The sequence below is a fragment of the Podarcis cretensis genome (assembly GCF_951804945.1).
Source record: "Podarcis cretensis genome assembly, chromosome: 14".
Classification (NCBI taxonomy): domain Eukaryota; kingdom Metazoa; phylum Chordata; class Lepidosauria; order Squamata; family Lacertidae; genus Podarcis; species Podarcis cretensis.
Window position 1 is genome coordinate 32,610,610 of NC_137183.1, and position 21,870 is coordinate 32,632,479.

The 21,870-nt window shown below is 46.2% G+C and overlaps 1 protein-coding gene and 1 long non-coding RNA gene across 4 annotated transcripts in view; both read right to left on the reverse strand.

Moving 5' to 3' along the window:
- The window catches only part of CHTF18 (chromosome transmission fidelity factor 18), a 34,754-nt gene that overhangs the window by 637 nt on the left and 12,247 nt on the right, over window positions 1-21,870 (reverse strand). For all 3 annotated transcript variants that reach the window (XM_079952489.1, XM_079952490.1, XM_079952488.1), the window contains 8 exons: window positions 21,347-21,477; window positions 20,151-20,322; window positions 18,293-18,517; window positions 16,476-16,625; window positions 14,269-14,399; window positions 5,752-5,896; window positions 1,832-1,966; window positions 165-222 (listed from right to left, as the gene is read on the reverse strand). In XM_079952489.1, the coding sequence (XP_079808615.1) occupies window positions 165-222; window positions 1,832-1,966; window positions 5,752-5,896; window positions 14,269-14,399; window positions 16,476-16,625; window positions 18,293-18,517; window positions 20,151-20,322; window positions 21,347-21,477 (1,147 nt within the window). The remainder of the gene's footprint in view (window positions 1-164; window positions 223-1,831; window positions 1,967-5,751; window positions 5,897-14,268; window positions 14,400-16,475; window positions 16,626-18,292; window positions 18,518-20,150; window positions 20,323-21,346; window positions 21,478-21,870) is intronic.
- On the reverse strand, window positions 9,725-12,048 carry LOC307202571. The gene is made up of 3 exons (XR_013832938.1): window positions 11,831-12,048; window positions 10,998-11,493; window positions 9,725-10,769 (listed from the first exon to the last, which is right to left on the reverse strand). It is a non-coding gene; the product is annotated as an uncharacterized lncRNA (long non-coding RNA).

The following is a 21,870-nucleotide window of genomic DNA, read 5'->3' on the forward strand; positions in this document are numbered from 1 at the left end:
GTGGGGAGGGAGTTCCACAGCTTAGGGGCCACCACAGAGAAGGCCCTGTGTGTATGTACCAAGGCAGCTAAAGCATCTTCTCTGCTGGCACCATCTATCCACTTCAGTAATCCCAGTCTCCCTCCCCCTGCTAACGGAAATGTCCTCCCCAGCCCAGAACATACCTGCTGACAGAGACACATTTTTCTTGACAATCGCACGGCCAAAGAAATCTGTTTCTGGCTGCGGAAAGGAACAGAAGCCATTATGAGAGTGCACCATCTACTCCCCACATCACCCACAGTTGTTAAAGGCAATCCATCTGCCTGGTTTCCTCAGAGAAGCCCAATGTCACATGAGCACAGTGCTTTGCACAGGACTTCCAGCATAGCCACAGAATGCGGGTTTACTCTGGAATGTGTTCTGATGCATCTGGAGACATTTGCTCATTGATGATCACCCATGCAAATAGCTACCAGGCAGACCCCATTGTGTTTCCTGGAGAACAACTCTCCAAACCAAGGAATGTCTTGCAGCAGACACTGCAAAACCAGCAAAGTATTGCCCAATCCTGGAAGGCTTTTAACCTTAATAATTTGGATTCTCAATAATGATGGAACTCACAAGTCGAGAATACTTGTATTTTTATAAAGCTTTATTATTTATAAAAGGAATCTTTGTATTTGTTAATATTTTACTATCCCTTTGGAGCTACGCTGTATCTTTGTACTTTAAAGTTCAGATTTTTGATTCTTTGGGGTTTTTTTGTTAGGGTTGCACTTTTTTTCTTGGTTAACAAAACAGTAAAATATAAAACAAAACAAGCCCCCACCCCCCAGCAAAGGGACATCTAGTTTGCAGGCATCACACAATAGCATTGCACAACTGCAAGTGAAGGACCATCCTATACAAGGCACGGCAGCAGACAGCCTCAAAAGAAAGGCTGTATAGCTCAGCGCATCTGCTTTGAATGCAGAAGTTCTCCATGTTGGGTTGGGGAGAGACTCCCTGCCTGAAACTGAAGAACCACTACCAGTCAATGTAGACAATACTATGGGGTCTAATTCAGAATAAGGCAGCTTTCTATAGGTTCACCAACCCAGTGGATAAATTAGTTTTATTATCCACACCTTGCCCTTAACTCTGTCCCAGGTACTGTTCTCTTAGTGAAAAAGAATGCAATGCATGAGGTCTGCAACCCAGTTTCAACCTCGTGGAAAAGGCTGTTTGGGATGCAGCATATTCCTGTACCTTTGAGTTGCACCTAGAAGCCAGCATTTGCTCTCATGCTAACATAAAAGTGGCCTTGCTGATCTTTACAATCGCCACCCACCGGTCCTCAAGAAGCCACCATCCCGCTTTTACCGCAAACCAGTGGACAATCAGGACTGGCTCCCCAATGCAGTGGAGCTGCAGCCTCCCAGCAGCGATGCTGCTGCCATTTACTGGGAGGATGGGGAATACGATGGCTGCCAGGTGGAGGTTGTGCAGGTGGCACCAGTCGGACTGCTGCATTGGCTCCACCAGTGCACCTGTGCAGCCCAGACCTCGTCATTGCTGCTTGTGGGTTTGAGCTCCACACTGGGCAAAAGATCCCTGCACTGCAGGGGGTTGGATTAGAAGGACCGTGTGGTCCCTTCCAACTCGGCAATTCTAGGACTAGACAGCAAAAAGAAGAAAGAGCTTCACATGTGCACTGGGACAAGACCTGGCAGAATTGCTGTCCTTTCTCAACTATGTGAGACAAACATAGCAAAGGGAATGAGGCACAAGGTGCCAGGCTGTGCTGGCACTGCAAGCTGCCCTGTGCTATGGCCCTCTTCTGCCTGCACTTCTTGGATGCTGCCCTCACCTTCTCCTCAAATGTGGCTCTCTTCACAATCTGGTCGAGACGCTGTTTGTGGTTCCGCACTCTGGATTCAGGCAGTGCCGGCTCATGGCTTGCTTTGTGGTTGCCTTCTTTCGGGAGCAAAGTTGTCTCCATCGCCTTCGGGGAAGATGGAGACAGGCAGAGAAGGGTTAGTTAATTCATTGTATTGATTTGGAGAATCTTTCTGTATCTCTTTTCAGTTCTGTTGAGGTGCTTTACATATTATGTATTCATCATGTTCACATCCCGCTTTTTCCTTGAGGGAGCTCAAGGTCGCGTACATGGTTCTGTTTCATCTTTACAATTCTGTGAAGTAGGTTAGGCTGAAAGATGGCGACTGGCACCAGATCAGCCAGTGAGCTTCACAGTGGAATGAAGATTTGAATCCTAGTCTCCTGAGTTCTAGGATTACACTCTAACCACCATTCATTCATTCTCTCTCTCGCTCTCTGTCTGTCTCTCTTTCTCTCTCACACACAATCTGCATAATCAATAAATTCCAATGAATGAAACCAAGCCAGAAAAGCAAGAAAAAAGGATAATGCAAAATCAACACCAGGCCCCATTTTGGACTGTTCTGCTCACCATAGTTTCCTGGTTTGGCTGTAACAGAAAGCTGTGGTTAACTGCTGCTTCCTGGCTTGTTTACTCTACTTGCAGAGAGGGAGGAGAAAAACAGCTACATTTTGATGCGTGAAGTTTGTGCATATCTTGGTTTATTGTAAGAAGCCAGTCTTCACCAGCCTGGTGCCCTCCAGATGCTTTGGAGTACAACTCCTGTCAGCTCCAGTATTATATGGCTGTCTTGGCCAGGGCTGATGTCGTCCCAAACAACAACCAAGATTTGATTGTCCAAAAGCAGCTGGTCTCTTTTATTCTTTTCCCTTTAAAGTTTTAGAATTCTAAAATACCATTCAATATGGTCAAATAATTTTTTCATAGGTTTTCTTTCTTTCTTAAGAATCACGTTTGTTTACTCTCTCTTTCTATATAAATTCTTCCCTTATCAGCCAGCCCATATGAAACCTAATTAAACCTGTAATCCCACAGCCTGCTTAATTAGCAAGGCTGTTTGTATTCTGCATTTAAAAAACGAAACAGCAACAAGGAAAGCTCAGCTCTGCGGCCTGTATAAATTATGCAAATCTACAAATTTTCTCATTTTGCAAATCAGGGGAGTCATTCCATAAGAGAGGGAGCTACAGAGTCCCAGCCACTGATAGTCTTACTGAAGCAAGTCCTGTCTTCAGAGATTTCAGGAACCATTTGGTACACAATTTCCAGCAACTCACTGCAGCCATGAAGACTAGAAACTCAACAGACGTTGAAGATTTTCAGACAGCTTAATTCTAGGACCAATGTTGCATGTATCAGCAGAAGTCACACTGCACAACACAGCCGTGGCTGCCAGTTTGTACACCAGCATTGCATATTAGGAACAAAAAAGCAAACACCTGGTGTGTGTGTGTCTGCATCATGCACTGCATCTTGGCATAAGAAGTCTATCGCCACCCAAAACACAGGAAGAGACCTGTGTGATTCAAAAAGCTTGCATCGTGTATTTTAATAAGTAGCTGGCCCAGATTCTCAATTAGTCTTTGGCTCCTTGTTCCCTTGGGCGTTTGCCGAGAAAGACCTTTGAGCTCATTTGGTCTCCGCAGTTCCATGATTGCTGCAAGCCTGCAACTATTTCCAGTTTCCATCACAATTGGCTAACAGTATATTTAGAGGTCTGGTCTTGGACAAGGAAATGCCACCCTCTAGGGGACAGAAGCTTACAATGCTCTCTTCCATCATCATGATAATTTGACAGTAGACTGTTGGAGGTTTTTAAACAGAGGTTTGATGGCCATCTGCCAGGGATTCTTGAGCCGTGATCTCTGCATTGCAGGTGGTTAGACTAGATGACCCCTGGGCCAACTCTACTATTCTACGATTAGGAACGTAAGAATGTTCTCTTTGCTGAGTCAGACCACTGATCATCTAGCTCAGTACAACACAGGCTGGCAGCAGCTTTCTAGGTTTTCAGGCAGCAAATCTGTCCAAGTTTCAACAAATTAGGTGTGACTAAGCTTAAGGTACCAGCTGCCAATTAATTTTTCAACTCCACATGGACCACTAGTCTGTTCTTCATAGAATCATAGTGTTGTAGAGTTGGAAGGGGACCCTGAGGATCATCGAGTCCAGCCCTCAACAATGCAGGAATATGCAGCTATCCCATATGGGGATCAAACCTGCAACCTTGGCATTATCAGCACCAAACTCTAACCAACTGAGTTACCCATTGTCCATGCTGTGATCTCTTGGGTAGGATATATTTAGCAACACAAAAAGGCCTTAAAGCCACAGAAACTGGGAATCCTGTTCCCACCCTCCTCTTAGTTTACGTTGGCCTTACCATCTTCAAAAAAAGGGCCTTCACACAACAGGTTTAGGATGGCCTATTAGAGATATCCTTTAGGGTGGCCTAAAAGACACCTGCTTCTTGGGAGAAAAGCGATGACAAACATAGACAGCATCTTAAAAAGCAGAGTCATCACCTTGACGACAAAGGTCTGTATAATTCAAGCTATGGTTTTCCCAGTAGTGATGTATGGAAGTGAGAGCTGGACCATAAAGAAGGCTGATCGCCAAAGAATTGATGCTTTTTGAATTATGGTGCTGGAGGAGACTCTTGAGAGTCCCATGGACTGCAAGAAGATCAAACCTATCCATTCTTAAGGAAATCAGCCTTGAGTGCTCACTGTAAAGACAATCGTGAAGCTGAGGCTCCAATACTTTGGCCACCTCATGAGAAGAGAAGACTCCCTGGAAAAGACCCTGATGTTGGGAAAGACTGAGGGCACAAGGAGAAGGGGATGACAGAGGACGAGATGGTTGGACAGTGTTCTCGAAGCTACCAACAAGAGTTTGACGAAACTGCGGGAGGCAGTGGAAGACAGGAGTGCCCGGCGTGTTCTGGTCCATGGGGTCACGAAGAGTCAGACATGACTAGACAACAACAACAACAGAAATTTTGAAGGCACTTGAGCTAAGCAGAAAGTAGCACCAGGAGCCTCTTTAATCCAGATTTCCACTAGCAAATTATAGTTATAAATTTCAGTCTGCCGCATACAAAAAACCAGCTGTGTCTCTCTTCACACCCCGCAACAGATATCACCAATCTTTCCTGGTATGAAGAGGACGGAGACATGTAATGTCAAAGGATCAGTGCCAAGAACTCGTGTGGTGGCAGTAATAGGCACTTGGGCCCACCAGAGGGCAGAAGAGCTTTCTAAAAGAATTTGACAATTATGACTGTCCTCATGTAAACCTCAACATGAATGTTATGGCCGTCAATGAACCGATGCCAATCCCTTCAGCTGCAGTTGAGTAGTACTTAAAAAAAAAAAAAAGTCAGACATTTGCTGAGCTTAGAAAACAGAAAGCTATCACCATGGTGGAGAAAAATGACTGCTAACACATTTGCAAAGCTAAGCAGCGCTTTGCGATGGCTCAGACACGATTTCTGGTGCTTTGCAAGGCCCCAGAAGTTGTGCTGGAGGCCCAGTAGACTGGGTGCTTGAGCACCCACATTTTTTGTGTGGGTGCCTGGACCCCCAGAGCCCCCTATAGTTGACACCAGTGGGCCCCATCCACCACTGGCATGTGACCCACAGACAGTTACCCACAAAGGAAAGTGGTCATCAGGCTGGAAAGGGGTCCTATCCCCTTCTCTGGACCACTAATTTTCAGGGATTTTTCTCCTTGAGGAACCTCTGGTGCAGAAGGCTTGTTTACCAATGAACCGTTGCATGCTGCAAAGGATTCTGGGGCATGCACAAGATCTGTAGAGGGGCCTAAGCCAGGCCCACTTATTCTTTGAGCCACTTGCTCTCCCCAAGAGCCGTCCAGCCACTTACCTGACCAGAGTTCCGTGCATGAAGGAGGGCTTCCGTCCGCCTCATCTTCTCCAGCTCAATTTCTCTTGCGATAAGCTGCTTGGCTTGGTAAGTCAGCGGTTTCCGAAGCGGGAGATCTGGGAACCTACACACTTCCTCCATGTTTCTAGGCATTGCAGTGGAATAGATCAGTGGAGAAGAATTATAAACAAGAAGAAAACCACACTAAAAAAACACAACTTATCTATCTCTGCTCATCTATGGGGGCCGCTGACTGCCTTTCAGCCTAACTTACATCACAGGGTTGTAGTGAAGATAAAATGGGGGCGGCGGCGGGGGGGGGGGGAGAACAATGAATTCCACCTTGAGCATTAAGTTGTACACCTGCCCACTCTTGCCCACATTATTCTTGAAAGGGTAGAAAACGATTAAAATAAAGTTATTAAAAAAAACCACCACAGAATGTATATACTTGCAGTTAGCATTTTGGCAGGTTTGTTCAAATTAAGGTGTCCCAGTTAACTTGTCCCAGTTTCCTAGCATTCAAAGTTCTCTTTCTTGTGTTCTGCCTTCCTAACACCGAAACAGCTCCTTCCCAGTTTTAGGGCCTCTGTGAGCAGTGTTAGAAACTGGGATAGAAAAGCTAGGAGCCAAATGGCTTCTGGGACCTGGGTTGTGGGCGCCAAAACAGAATGTCTAGTCGCCACTTAGGTGTGTTATTCTGATAAGCATGAACTAACACATAATTCACATGAGTGACACATTGTTAAGATCACATTTTTAGCAGAAATTGTTAATACATGTTTAATTTTGAAATAAAAGTATTGGTACTGTACTTCAGTTTTAAAAACACTCTACTCTTTATTGTTAAACTCCTTAGCATATTGTCTATCCTTAACATATATTTCAAGCACATACATTTCAGTAATCCTTGAGTGTCAGCCAGGTGCAAAAAAATGGCACTGACTTTTTGAGGTGCTTGCAAATGGAGAATCTTTAGGTGCAAAATGAGCCTGGAGCCCTCTTAATTTTAGACCCTGTCTGTGAGTACCCTAGTCAAAGTGATATTTCACTGCACCAGAACCTGTTACTACTTGCCAGCATCCTGTTGCAGGCAGTTTCACCCACCAGAAGTCAGAATGTTTGTGAGCATTCCATGGCTCAAAAGGAAAAAAATAATGCCCATGACATTTGTTCCCCACTTCTTAACTTGGTTTTGGTTTTTGGAATTGCAAGTTTGAAAGAAATCAAAATGTGCACTGTATAAAGAACCGTTATAAATTTCTATCCAGAAGATGAAGACATCGGGTGTTAAGAGTAAGAAAGGAAAGGAAAAGGATATCGCTAATCAATGCACAGCTAAAGGAATTAACTGAGACAGACACTGACATGGCAGCCTTGGCTGAACATTGCAAGGTTTATTGGTCGTCTAGAGTTTTCAAGCAGAGACTTGGAAGGAAATCATTTTTAATACAGCAAACAAGAAAGAAGGCAGGGGCTGTCACTACTGAATGTGCCAAGCAAGTGGATAGAGACAATCCTGACAACACACACAATTTCAATATTTGAGCCTCGGATGCAAAAAACAAAATGCCTAGTGAGAAATTTGAGATTTCTAAAGTGTGGAATTTTAACCTCAAATTTGAAGTGGAGGTGAAATGTGCCTCAAAATTACTTGTATGTGAATTTTGGTGGCAAATACTCTTGATATATTTTCTGGAATGTACAAAGCACTTAGCAAATCTTTGATATTCTGCATCAGCCTTAAGGCGCTGGAAGAATCTACATCACAGAGTCAACCCTGAAAGCAGCAGATCACTTTTTAACAGTGCTGGACTTACTAAATTTTATAACAAAAATCATACCAACTTAATCCAGCCAACAATTTGGAATTTTGATTCTCGAACTCAGATGTCAAAATTTTGCTGCGATTTGAACCTGAGCCTTTCATTACATGAAATTCAACCAGATATGCTTGGTGGTGAAGGGTGTAAATTCCCTAGGGTGAAAGGAAAGTAAATTATAATAATAACCATAATAATCCCCAGCCGGAGTTGCCAAAGGTCAGGGATTATGTGAGTTACAGTCTAACATCATCTGGAATAAATCTGGAAAGAGGACCCACCAGGCCTTCACTCCTCTTGTGGGGGCCAATGCATTGAACAGTTCAATCCTAACCGTTAACTTAGGATAAGACCAATTGTCTAGAGAGGCTATTATTCCCACAACACACAAAGGTAACTTTTGCAGACACATTTTGCCTACTTTGCAGATTATCTTTCCATCCCAAGGAATAAAACTTTGCTTTTAATTTACTTGTATTTACTCGAATCTAATGCTTACCTTTTGTTTGGCCAAATTATGTTGCGAAAATGTAAGGTGTGCATTAGATTCGATGGCACATTTACATTCACCAGCAAATACTTTTTTGGTTCCAAGGTTCTGAAAACTGAGGTGCGCATTAGATTTGATGGTGCATTAAGACCCGAGTAAATATGGTAATATAAAATAAAGCAAGCAAAGCTAGATTCTTAGATCTTGAGACTAATCCACGTTAAAGAGGAAGAAATGGTAACAAGCAACAACCCATCTACTATGCTGGATGTGCCAGATATTAATCAAATCTAATTATCTCTTTGAGAAAGAAACACTGAATTGTCAACTGCCTCATTTCGACACCTGCTGCAGACAGACAGAGCTCCAGGTTTAAAGAGAAACAGGAGGCTTAGCATACTAGTAAATGCAAAGGAGTGTTGGAAGGGAGCAAAAGAACTAGAACTTTAATCAAGTAATTCACAAAAAATGGTGTCACAAGAAATAAGTTAATTAAAATAGTTAGGGGCCCCCTATGAATCTGAAGGACCCCTTTGCACTAGAGACTGCCTGCAGTGTCTCTGAATGAGTTGCTGCTCTGTCTCGGCTCCTTCAAATTGATCGATCAATTTCCACCGAGGGTGGGGACTTCTGTCCCACATTTTGCAATCTTATCATTCCATCAGCTCCATCGTGGCGGAATTACCCACCCTTCGAGGAGTCTGCCTGGTGCCCCTCTGCATGAGTCAGCGCTTTGGGCTTGCCTCCTTCCAAATGAAGGATCTTCCCTGAATGGTGACTCATGCAGAAACACAGAGGGTGGGATCCTCTGAAGGCAGCTGATTTGCTTCTGCTTTCCCGAAAAAGGATCATCCTTTCACGTCTAAAGGGCATGGTACGTGCCCTGAAAGTTTAACCCAGGAAAAAGAAAGGGTACCTTTAAAGCTCTTTTAGGAAACCCGGCCATAACCACAGCACAGCTGACAAGTTTGCGCAAAAAAATCCAGCAAATCTAAACCACAGCTATGCATTAATTAGACAAACCCTCTTGTGGCCAAATGATACACAACATATTTTGCCATTTTTAGTCAGGAAGCTTTGTTACAAAGATGGTGGCCAGCAGTGAGGTGGGGGCACAATGAAGAGTAAAAGTCAAGGACCAGTGTCTTTTCAAGTGCTGTTGCCTGTCTCTGAAGAGCCAGCGTTTTCCACACACGGGTCTTCAGCCTTTCTTGGTGACGCCAGCCACCCAGGTTGCACCAATCCCCTCAACTCTTCCCGCAACGAAATGTCTCGGCGAGTTCTTCCTTCCACGAAATGCCCAAACACAGCACCTCCTCCCTGCTTTCTGCTGGCGAGACTCAGCTTTTCCTCCACGACACCCTGCAAAGTAAGACGACGGAGCAGCGAGGCTCAGAGACTTGGCTCCTGGGTCAGCCAATCGGAAGAAGAAACTCGCTGGTCTCCTTTGGTGTAGACACCCAAAAATGCAGCTGCTCTAAGGAAGAATGGCTCTCTTGGATATGATTCTTTCTATCCGAAACCAGAGTGGAAGTTTTATCTGCTGAGCTCAGATCTGTGCCTGCTGCTCTTTGGCCTCAAATGGAGCGATGGGTTGGCCGCTGGTGGACTTTGGCGCCTTCTGGACTGGCGTGTGGAGGGGCGACCCTGAGAAGGACCTCATTGCTTGACAAAGCCTACCCCGTTGTAAGTGTACTTGTCACTTAAATTCCTCACTGCCTCTTCCACCGACGACGACTGCTGGAGGCTGGCTGGCAGGTAAATGAACAGATAAATCAGGCCGAGGAGGAGTAGGGCGATCACCAGCGGCACCCCCCAGTCAGTCACGAACAGAGTCTCCTGGCAGCGGGCTTGAAACATAGAAGCGGAAGGCGGGCTGGCATCCTAGTGGCCCGACGAGGAGAGGAGAACCGGAGGCATCTTCAGCTTCTTCGCGCCTCTCCGTCAAAAGCCAAAAGGCAGCTGTTTTCTCTTCCTCTAATCCGATTAAGGCCAAACAATCTTGGCTAGGCTGGCTTTGAGCCCGGCGGCGGCGGGGAGAGATTCCAATGTTGAGAATATGAATAGAAGGCAGGAGAAGGCAGCAAATCAGAAGTCTGTCCTGTTGATCCCCTCAGCAGGGGGGTGACGGCGAGGGTGGGATGCGGGCAGAAATATATCCGTGCCTTGAAAGGGTGGGGAGCTCTGAAAACTTAATATATTCCTGGAAAGAGGGCAGCTCAGTGATATCTGATAGAGATCAGGGTGCAGAAACCCAAACTAAGAGAGCTGATATGATACAGGAAAGAAGAAAACGGAAATTTCTCCCATCCCCTGAACACACAGACATGAGTGCAAACCACTAAGCTCTTTGAATGAATGTTAAGGGATTTGGAGTGAAAAAAACATTTCCCGCTGTATTAACCTTGAACCTGATTTTGCAGAATGGAGGGATATTGTTTCTTACTTATAGTGACGGGCGAATCAAGGGCAAAATTTTTCATTAATGATTTGAGTGAAAGGAGCACCCAATGCAGTCTTGTGTTAGGACAGGTGGCTTAGAAGAAAGAAAACAAAACTTGGCTCAATGGGAAATCCAGCTTGAGTCTTGACATGATGATTGCGGAAAAACCCCACTCTAACCTGGCTGCCTGGGGTGAGTTAGGAGTTGCCTCTAGGTGATTAGGTCTTTGGATATCAGAAGGCAATTGACCCTCCTACCCTGGCTATTTACAGTGGTACCTCAGGTTAAGTACTTAATTCGTTCTGGAGGTCCGTACTTAACCTGAAACTGTTCTTAACCTGAAGCACCACTTTAGCTAATGGGGCTTCCTGCTGCCGCCGCACCGCCGGAGCACGATTTCTGTTCTCATCCTGAAGCAAAGTTCTTGACCTGAAGCACTATTTCTGGGTTAGCGGAGTCTGTAACCTGAAGCGTATGTAACCCAAGGTACTACTGTACTACAGGGCTGCAGAGAACCAGTGGCCTTTCAGATGCTGCTGAACTATGACTCCCATTAGCCCTAGCAAACGTGGCCAATGTCCAGGTATGCTGGGAGTTGTAGTTTAGCAACATCTGGAGGGCCAAAGGTTCCCTACACCACCCTTAAGACACACAGGAAGCAGGCTTATACCAAGCTGGACCACTGATCTATCTACCTCAGTATTGTCTGCACTGACTGGCAGGAGCTCTTTGTGGTGGCAGGCAGGGAGTCTTTTTCCCAGTCCTGTCTGAAGATGCCATTTGGGGCATTGAGCCTGGGACCTCCTCCAGGCAAAGAGAGATGCTCAGATCCTTCTCACATTGTTTAGTATGGGAAGGCTGAACCATCATGGAGGGTGGGAAGTAATTAACAACACAACCCACTAAGATTTTCTTACCCTCATCACTTTAACATCTAGGCCAACCTTGGTAAAATTACTAGTCCAGGAGCATTTTTACCAACTTACCTAAGCTCAACTGGGGACACGGGTGGCGCTGTGGGTTAAACCACAGAGCCTAGGACTTGCCGATCAGAAGGTTGGCAGTTCGAATCCCCGCAATGGGGTGAGCTCCCGTTGCTCGGTCCCTGCTCCTGCCAACCCAGCAATTCGAAAGCACATCAAAGTGCAAGTGGATAAATAGGTACCACTCCAGCGGGAAGGTGAACGGCGTTTCCGTGTGCTGCTCTGGTTCGCCAGAAGTGGCTTAGTCATGCTGGCTCCCTCAGCCAATAAAGCGAGATGAGCGCCGCAACCCCAGAGTCGGTCATGACTGGACCTAATGGTCAGGGGTCCCTTTACCTACCTAGCTCAACACATTTCTATTAAGCATTTGGAGACTAACAGAAAAAAGTTAACTAACTCTGGTCAAACTAACTGCTTCAAGAGTCTCCTAAAGATGATTTTTTCCTTAGCATAGGTGACTAAGTCAATATACAAGCCTGATATGGGCCATCTCCCACGTTATGGTTTTGCTACAAGAACTGAGATGCAGAAGTGTAGCACAACTCCAGAACGCTTCCCTTAACTGCATTGGCTCATAGGAAGAGAAAAGACAGATTGGGCGGGGGGGGGGGGGGAGTCAAAGAGGATCAAACCTGATTAAGTGAGTGGAGAGGAAGTGGCGGGGGCTGGATCACAGGAAGGGAGAAGTGATGTGTTTAAAGTCGACATACCCAGAAAATGAAGAGGATATTTTCACCATCTGCTCAGGGAGGGCTGGAAACAACACGCTTGCTTCCAGATAATTTAGGCAGAGAGAGAGAGAGAGAGAGAGAGCGCGTGCGCTTAAGCCGAATCCTTGAGTTTCTTTTCTACCCTGGATTATCTAATGTCACACGTGATGATGGCCAATGCCACCTCTGGGCTGGTGCCATATAGGTCTTTTCTGAAAAGATCACCTGATAAATCAGTTTTAACTGTTTTTTATTATTATTAACAAACACAATAAAGAAAGGAGGAAGAAAGAGACTGTAGTCAGAAACCCACAACAAGGGTTTGGGGTGCTAATTTCAGAGGCATCCAAGGTCAAAAAAGCAGAAGGCGATTAAATGCTGCTTCTCAGCAATTCTGTACAAAACCTGCTAATCTCTTAGAATCGGTAATGAGATTTCTGCCCAGAGTCAGAGGGTCCCTCGTGCCCAAGTGAAAATCCTAACATAATATACAGAACGTGGAAGCACTGTGGATAAAAATATGACTCCCCAGGTACTGGATACAATTCTGAATCCAGAATTCAGATTCTTGGATCCTCAGCTTTTTCATAAAATGAAATGGTGGACCATGCCTGCCGAAATCTCAGCAGCCAGAGGGAGTGTTGCTGAATAAGACCTGCCAATTTATTTTTAATTATTTATTTGTCACATTTATACCTCAACTTTCATCCAAGGAGCTCAAGGTGGCCTCCACACTTCTCCTGCTACCCTTTTCATCCCCACAATGACTGTGTGAGTGACTGGCCAGGGTGAGTGGGGATTTGAACCCTGGTCTCCCAGGGTCCTGGTCTGGTTAGGGGTTGGGAATTAGCATACCCCCCCATTAATAACAAGGTTAGAGTAACTTATGGAGGACTGCTCAGTTTCCCATGACTTCCACTCAAGTATGTCCCAAGCAGCAAGATCTGGGCTGCAAAATAGAGGACCACTCTGCTTCCGAGTGAAATGCTGCCCCCAGAATGGAGTCACAAGGAAGGATGAGTGGGCCATGCTCTGAATTGTGAATGTCAAGTAGGAGCTCATGGATCTAGGTGCTCCTCATGTGGTGGGTGTGAGGAGAACAGCCGAGTGACCATGTGTGAAATGCAACAAGATCAAAGGGTGCAAGGAGACCGAGATTTCGTTTCTGTGTCAAACACAATGCTTTTCTAAAGGGCGATGGTTTGCAGAGTTTACACCAGGGGTCCCCAACCTTTCTGGGCCATTTGGAAATAGAAGAAACTGCTGTGGGCCCATTTCACTGAGAAAAAGACTGAGAGTGCTCAGAAAATATAAGCAAGAAGCAACCCTTTCTGGGCCTAGGGGCCCATTTGGAAATAGAAGAAACTGCCGTGGGTACAAGATGCCCATTTCACAGAGAAAAAGACTGAGAGTGCTCAGAAAATACAAGCAAGAAGCAACCCTTTCACCACACACATACCCAAATGAGTAAAGTGGGAGAGAGGGGAAATGGAACCCCCACAAAAAACAAAAAAAACTGCCTGGAAAAGAAGGGCACAAAACCTTGGTAGATGCCAAAGAAAGGTGTTGGTGGGCACTGTTGTACTGAGGAACCCAGGTTCACACCAACAGCTGCCACTCACAAGTGGCAGGAAACTGGACCCCAGGATCTTTAAAGGGTTTACCCTGCTTTGCAGTGGAGAGCGGTCCTGCAACAGGTAGTGATGGCTTTATAAAATGAGAAATAATCCATGGAGCATAAGGCTATCAAAAGCTATGATGACCGTGTTCTGCTGGAGGCAGTAGGCTGGGAATCATAGGCAGGGAGAGTGCTGCTGCACTCATGTCCCACTAGGGGGCTCCCCATCAGAAAAGGAAAACAGGGCGTTGGACCAGACAGGCCCCAGCAGGCAGGCTCTCCTGATGCTCTTATACCAGGCATGGCCAAACTTGGCCCTCCAGCTGTTTTGGGACTACAGTTCCCATCATCCCTGACCACTGGTCCTGTTAGCTAGGGATGATGGGAGTTGTAGTTCCCCCAAAAGCTGGAGGGCCAAGTTTGACCATGCCTGTCTTATACAGTACTCACGGGTCAAGCGTGAAGACATACTGCCCTTCGGGGGTCCGCTCCTGGTGGTAAGTGAGATTATACGCCAACATGGTGTTGATTAGCTCCCCCAGCTGCTGCTTCTCTTTCTGACTGTACAGCTGGGTGTTCACCTGGAAATTGCAAATGGAAGACAGTGAGTAGGAATCTCTCTTGCTACTTTATGCTACTGAAGCTCAAGGCAACATCTTATGGCTTACTTGGACTAACTGCATACATTGATTTGCTAGAGGATGCCCCTCTCCTGCAGAGCACAGGGACCAGTGGGTTATATAAGGAGTAAGATGCACTTTTGGGTGGCCTTTCCCTTCACTGGATATGGGCAGAGAGTTAAGAGAGGACCCACACAGTGGGCAAAACTATAGCCTGGGGACAGCTTCATTGTATCTTGCTGCCAAGGACAGGGTGGGGTGGGGGAAATGGCTGCCTGCCCATTTGCTTTCCCCCCTCTTCCCTCCATGCCCGTCTTTCCTTTCATGTCGTGTCCTTTAGACTGCAAGCTTACAGGCACGGATGGTCTAGTTTCAGTTGGTTGTATGTAAGCTTTGGGAGCCTTTTTGGCTGGAGAGTGGTAATAAAAACCCTCTACATAAATGTAGGCACCCACTGGGAAACCCACTCTGGCCTGCCAGATGTTGCTAAACTACAACTCACATCAGAGCCAGCATGGCCAATGTGCTAGGGAGCTGTTCCTCCCTACACCTGATCTAGAATCTCTGTTCCGCTCTTGTTAAGAATTTCATCACATATGAATGTAAGAAGAGCCTACTGGATCAGGCCAATGGCCCACCAAGTCCTGTTCTCACAGTGGCCAAACAGATGCCCCAATGAGAAACCAGCAAGAAGGATTTGAGCCCTCTCCCCTCCCGTGGTCTCCAGCAACTGGTATTCAGAAGCACTGCTGCCTCCAACGATGGAGTCAGGGCATAGCCATTGTGTCAGATTCCTCCTCCATGAATTCCTCTAACCCTCATTTAAAGCTGTCCAAGTTGGAGGCCATCCCTGCCTCCCGCGGGAGTGAGTTCCAAAGTTCCACTCATCAGATGCAGATGTGCCAGGAGAACGGCCACTCTGCTACCAGCCTCAGAGTGCTTCAAGCATTATTCGCAGTGTAAGCAACGAGGCCCAAAGGACTCAAGCAAGCCATGCCTCCTACTTCTTTTTTGACCTTCAAAGATTCCCAACAGCCTGTTCATGCACTGTGATTTGAAGGGCAGTGGACACCAAGCAGAAACACAAAAAAAGATTTTTGTGACACAAACAGGATGGCGGGGGAGAGAAGGACAGGACAGGACACCTGCTGTCATTTTATTTATTTTTTTCGGGTACAGATCTCATCCATGGAATTAATTGTTTCCCTTCAGGTCTTTGCTTCTGTCAGCACTTGCATAACTGTCCCCTTTAGCCTTGCAACGCAAGAAGGTCCCCTGAGGTAAAGCTCAGGCCAGAGGACTGGGACGGGACGGCCTTGGCAGTCCACTTGGGCAGGGAGGGCGTCCTTTGCTCACTGTTTCAGGAATGGGCAGACAATCCTCACGTGGCAAACGAAAGCAGCTGGCAAGGGACACAGGGGTTTCAAAGGGTGACAAATGAAGCCTGTGGATTTGGGAGACTCACCAAACTAACATCGACTGCTATACCCAGGAAAAGCAGCCTTCACCAACCCAGTGGCCTCCAGATGTTTTGAACTACAACTCCCATCAGCCCCAGCGAGCATGGCCATAGTCAAAATGGCTGTGCTGACTAGAGCTGATGAGAGTTGTAGTCCAAAATTCCCAGTTTTCATACCCAAAGGCAATGTTTGAGGCCTAAGGGGCACTCGGGGATAGGAACCTGGCAGTTCCACCGCCCTCAGCAGCTCGGGGTAGAGATGGCCAGTGAGAGGGTGTTCTCTGTGACAGTCACCAAGTTGTGGAACTTCCTCCTCACAGGTGCACGTCTGGGAACTTCATTATACAGTTTTTGGTGGTATGGTGAAGATGTGCCTGTTTACCCTGGCCTTTGACACATGTGATGTATAGTTTTATGACCCAGACTACTTTTGTGAATGTAATTTGTATTAAACTGTGGTCAATATTGTATCTTAAATGGCTGTGATCAGTCCTGGGACCTTAGGGTAAGGGGTGGGCAATAAAGCACATATGTATGATGATGAAAATAAAATTCTCCTAACAGAAGGGCTTCCTTACTGGTCTCAGTTTCGGTGAGATAATCTCCAAGAGGAGGCAAAGGGCCTCAAGGACAAGAGATTGCGGTCCGGCACGGCTGCGGGAGGTTGGCGTGATCCCAGACATCATGGAAGCAATGAGGTTCTGCATCTGAGTCAGCTTCACCAGGGACTTGAGAAAAACAAAACAAGCGGCACAAGTGAGCAGTCAGTCTCCAAGTTATGTTTTATCATCATGATGTGGAATGTTGACAGACAGGGCAACTTCCGCAAGATGTGAAAGGTCAGCCTAGCAGAACTTACGCAGGTACAAAGGAAACTGCTTTGTACCTGGTCAGTTATTTGTCCACAGAGAGGCTGGGAACTGAACCTGGGAACTTCTTCATGCAAAACAAGGTGCTGGGCCACTGAGCGATGACAATAGTAGGTACACCAGCTTTGGAAACTGGTAAGCTCCAGGATCAAGGAGAAAACTGAACAAGCCTGGACTCAGGATTAATTAGGAATGCCCCTTGCTGCCTCAGGGTCAAAACAAATACAATACCTTGTTATGCATATGCAATAGAGTGCAACAGGCTGAGCGGTAATGTTTGCAACAAATTTCTTTACAGCTTACTTCCTATCATACGAATCAAGTCCAGGATGTATACCATAAACAATCCTTAAGCAAGGTATATAATCTATTTAATTAAATCCAATGAAGATATATTTCCTCCTTTCTTCATACAATGGAACCTTGATTTACACCTGCCTCTTCTCACGGACGTTCCAAGTTGCGACTGCGGCAAAACCGGAAGTAAACACTGGGTTTGCCGTGATTTGTGCAAGCGCGGAAGCGGCTTCTGCGTCTGCGCACAAGCGTCTGCTGTCTACGCATGCGCACAAGCACGCTGCCGCTGAATGCGCATGTACACAATGTTGCCTCTACTAATGTCCGGTTTTGCCCAGCGGATGGGCCTCTGAAACAAATTATGATCGTAAGTAGAGGATGTACTGTACATTCTTGTTTTAGTTTATATGTTACAGTCCTCGAACGTGGTTAAGGAAAAGTCCCCAGAATGTCACGGACAATACAGCTGATGAGTCTGGCTAGCGCAGGTAGCAGACACGGGCAGGCTGGCTCAGGCAGCTGGGTAGGGTAGAACAAGGTTTCTGGATTATTTCCTTGTTTCGCCCCGAAGGGCTTCCTCAGCTATTAATAGTTCATCAAAGTCTGCAACAGGTTACGTAAGCAATGATTCTTGGACGATTCTCAATACTGTAGCACCTTGCTGCCTCAGAGCATAAAGAAATACAACTATAGTGGAACCTTGGATTGCAAACGTGTGGGAGGCACGTTCGCAACCTGCAGTGTTCGCAACCCACAGCGCCGCGCCTGCACACGTGCGGGTGCGATTCGGTGCTTCTGAGCATGCGCAAAGTGCGATTTAGCGCTTCTGCGCCGAAACCTGGAAGTAACCTGTTCCGGTACTTCCAGGTTCGGCGGGGTACGCAACCCGAAATCGTGTAACCTGAAGCGTCTGTAACCTGAGGTACCACTGTAGTGCAGAGCAGTCTCACATTGCTGGATGAACGCAAACTCAGGTTTTGGCTTCTGCCAAGCTCTTCAATGCATGAATCTGAGCAATGCATAGGCCAGGCTAGAGTTAAAGGGACTGCAGGTGAACTGCATGGCTAAGTGTAAACTCCAACAAGCTCCACACACCCTGCCTCTTCCTTTTCATTCCAATTGGGCCCCCTCTCGCCTTCCCCACAGGATCTGCCCACCCCCTCCAAGACACCGCCGCTTGGCTTGTGACACCTGGCTTTGCCCATGACCACTTCTCTCTCAATACATGCCTCGTGCTGGCTGTTGGGGTAGGCTAGACGGGGAACACTGGAAGCGGCAAAGAGCAAGTGGAAAGCAACGGGGAGGAAGGGCAGGTAGCGCATGAGCTGGAAGTTCTGCCGGTGCAGGACTGCCTTGTTCACCAGGTCAGAGAAGCCTAGCCACTCCAAGGCCAGGCAGAGCGAGTCAAAGGCGGAGTCCTTTATCTTCATGTTCAGAAAGTTGTCGTACAAGCCCTGCCAAGGAAAGCAGAGACAAGCCACAGTCACAACCATGAACCATAATGTGCTTGTGAAACAGTCATGGCTCACCCCAAAAGAATTCTGGGACATGTAGCTTGTTAAGCGTCCCAAGAGTTGATAGGAGACACCCTATCCCCCCCCCCCATGGAGCTACAATTCCCTGAGTTCCCTGTGAGAAGAACTGACCGTTAAACCATTCTTGGAATTGTAGTTCAATTCCTCTCAGAGCCTTCAACAAAATACAGCTTCTAAGACATTGTTGCACGCTACCCCAATTTCTGAGTGGTGCAAAGTTCCAGGGTTAATGTTTCCTTTGGAAATGAGGCACAACAGAAACTGTGGAAACTGTGATTTATTTACATGTATATACCATCCGTGCAGGGACACGGGTGGCGCTGTGGGTTAAACCACAGAGCCTAGGACTTGCCAATCAGAAGGTCAGTGGTTTGAATCCCCGCAATGGGGTGAGCTCCCGTTGCTCTGTCCCTGCTCCTGCCAACCTAGCAGTTTCAAAAGCACGTCAAAGTGCAAGTAGATAAATAGGTACTGCTCTGGCAGGAAGGTAAACGGTGTTTCCGTGCACTGCTCTGGTTCGGCAGAAGCGGCTTAGTCATGCTGGCCACATGACCGGGAAGCTGTACGCCGGCTCCCTCGGCCAATAAAGCGAGATGAGCGCCGCAACCCCAGAGTTGTCTGTGACTGGACCGAACGGTCATCAGAGGTCCCTTTACCTTTACCAACTTAGCCTACGATGGAGGGGCTTAAAGCATTGACTCCCCAAGAGGTTCTGCCTTCTCCCCTAGCCACAGCAGCCTTTTGTATTCTAACTAAGTCTGATCTGAAGGAGTTACTGCTCTCTCTGGTGAGATTTCTAATGGCTCATCACTTTCCTTTTGTTCTCCTTAATGGCCCATTCCAGATGATCACTTGAACATGGGAAGCCAATCTGCCTTTACTTTAAAATGCTAAATCCAGTGCCTGTCACCCAGGAATTAGAAGCAGTGAGTCCAGGCACCCCACAAACTCATAACAATACTGAGGGGGGGGGGGAGCCCATGTCTGTATAAAGCAGTTTCATACTGCTTTGAATGTATGGTGTGAATGTGGCCAAGGTGTCAGCCAGTATCTTTTGTTGAACTGCAACCCCCAAATGCAACACTGAAAGGCATTCACAGTGGCTACCCTACAGCTCTGGGCTTTTCACCTGTATGAGATTCACCAAATTCAGAGCCTGACCAACTTTCAGAATCACAGCTTTTAACTAAATAAGCTTTTGAAAGATGGTGGAATGCTGAAATCCACATGTAGTGTTTTTCTAAGTTTTAGATTTCATTCCGAATGTCTTCAAGTCATTATAATATTGCATGCCTCTGTATCTGAAGAAGTGTGCATGCACACGAAAGCTCATACCAAGAACAAACTTAGTTGGTCTCTAAGGTGCTGCTGGACAATTGTTTAATTTTTTTATATACCGTCTATTTCTGTTTCTTAAATATTATAACTTGCCCCAAGCTCTTGGTAATATATATTTGGGGGTGGAAAGGACATGGGGAGATAAGGATCTGAACTAGTAGTCTGAATTTTGCTTTCTCACACCAGAGCGAAAAATGAAACACAAACTACATGCCTGGGTAAGCTTTTCATGTTCTCCTGAGGACATGCTTAGATGCAGGATGTGGTGAAACCTTTGGGCATTTGGATTAAGGGAAGCTCTAGCTGAGGTCGCATGGAACAGGTTGTCATCGCCCCCGTTAGCAAGGAGGTGAGCCGGAATTGATGGGTCCAAACCGATTCTCTGTCTTGGAACAGAAGCAGGAAGCAGAAGGGTTAAGATTGGTCATGCAGTTTAAAGCTTCCCCATGGTGTTGGGGGGGGGAGGCAGGGGGGGGGAATCAAGCAACAGTGAACTTTGCAGTTGTCAAAATGTGGAGACGTGATTTCATTATGTACTTTTATTTTCAAAACAAATAATTTTTGCTATATTTTCATAATTTTTCATCACCATTTTAAAAAGAATCAATACCGTATAGCATACTACTTTACGTAAACCACTTAAATTCTAAGCAGTATTTAAGCATTGCCAAATAAATAATTTTAAAATTTATCTCACACTGTTCTACCAAATACAAGTCCTCCATGCACAAACATCAGGAAAAAAGAAAGCATCTGCAGCTTTTAATGGTCTAAATAACATAATTAAAAGGAAAAAAACCTCAAATAAAGATGTCATGTCTGGAAACAGTAGTTCAGTTTGCAAAATTCCTTGCAGCCTTAAAACTTGGTGCATTTTTGCACTTCTATTAAGAAATATACCCCAAAATGCATCTTGGAAGGGACAAACTGGCATGGAGAAAGTGGCCAGATAACCCCCCCCCCCCGGTAACACTAGAACTAGTGGGCAGCCAATGAAGCTGAATGTTTTTGGAGATTCAGGATGGATAAAAGGAAGTCCATCTGCATGCACCGCATAGTTAACCTGTAGAACTCACTTCTGCAGGAGGCAACGATGGCCACCAACCTAGATGCCTTTAAAAGGGGAGTTGACAACTCCATGGAGAAGACTATCAATGGCTACTAGCCAGGATGGCTATGCTCTGCCTCCACAATTGGAAGCTGTAATGCTTCTGAATACCAGTTGCTGGAAGCCACAGGAGGAGAGCATGCTTTTATAGTTTGGGTCCTCCTTGAGGGTTCCCCCCGTTACCTGTGTGGCCATTGTGAGGACAGGACACTGGACTAGATGGGCCATTGGCCTGATCCAATGGGCTCCTTTTAAGTTCTAAAGGATCTGCCGAATGGAGCGCAGAAGCTCCCCCTCCTCACCTCTGCACTTTTGGAAGCTGGAAGATCTCCTGCCAGATGGAGAACAGCCCTTTGTTCTGGTCTTTAGAGCCAACTTGTGTGGTCTGCACGGTCCTCGCGTTCAGTTCCTTCTTACCGCGACTGTGCAGGAACTTAGAAAGACAACAAAGGGAGATTTGAGGACATGGAACGGGGTTGACGGGCCTGTCAATTTCAGACTCTCCAAGTTTCCCCTTTTACTAAGCATAATTTCAGTTCTCCAGATTTTCACATCAATTTGCAATATAGTGTTAATGTGGTGCAGTGGTTAATGTTGGAAGAGGACCTGGGAGAGACCAGGGTTCAAATCCTCATTCAGCTATAAAGCTCACCGGATGCTCGTGGGCCAGTCACAAAAATTTTTTACATTTTTATTTATTTTATTTCTCTATCTCATGAAAATTCCTTGGCATTTTGGTGCAAAGTTCTCCTAATAAGCACATTCTTCTATGCAACTTTGATTACTACACACATTTTCTGGAAAGCAATTCCCCCCAACAGTGCAC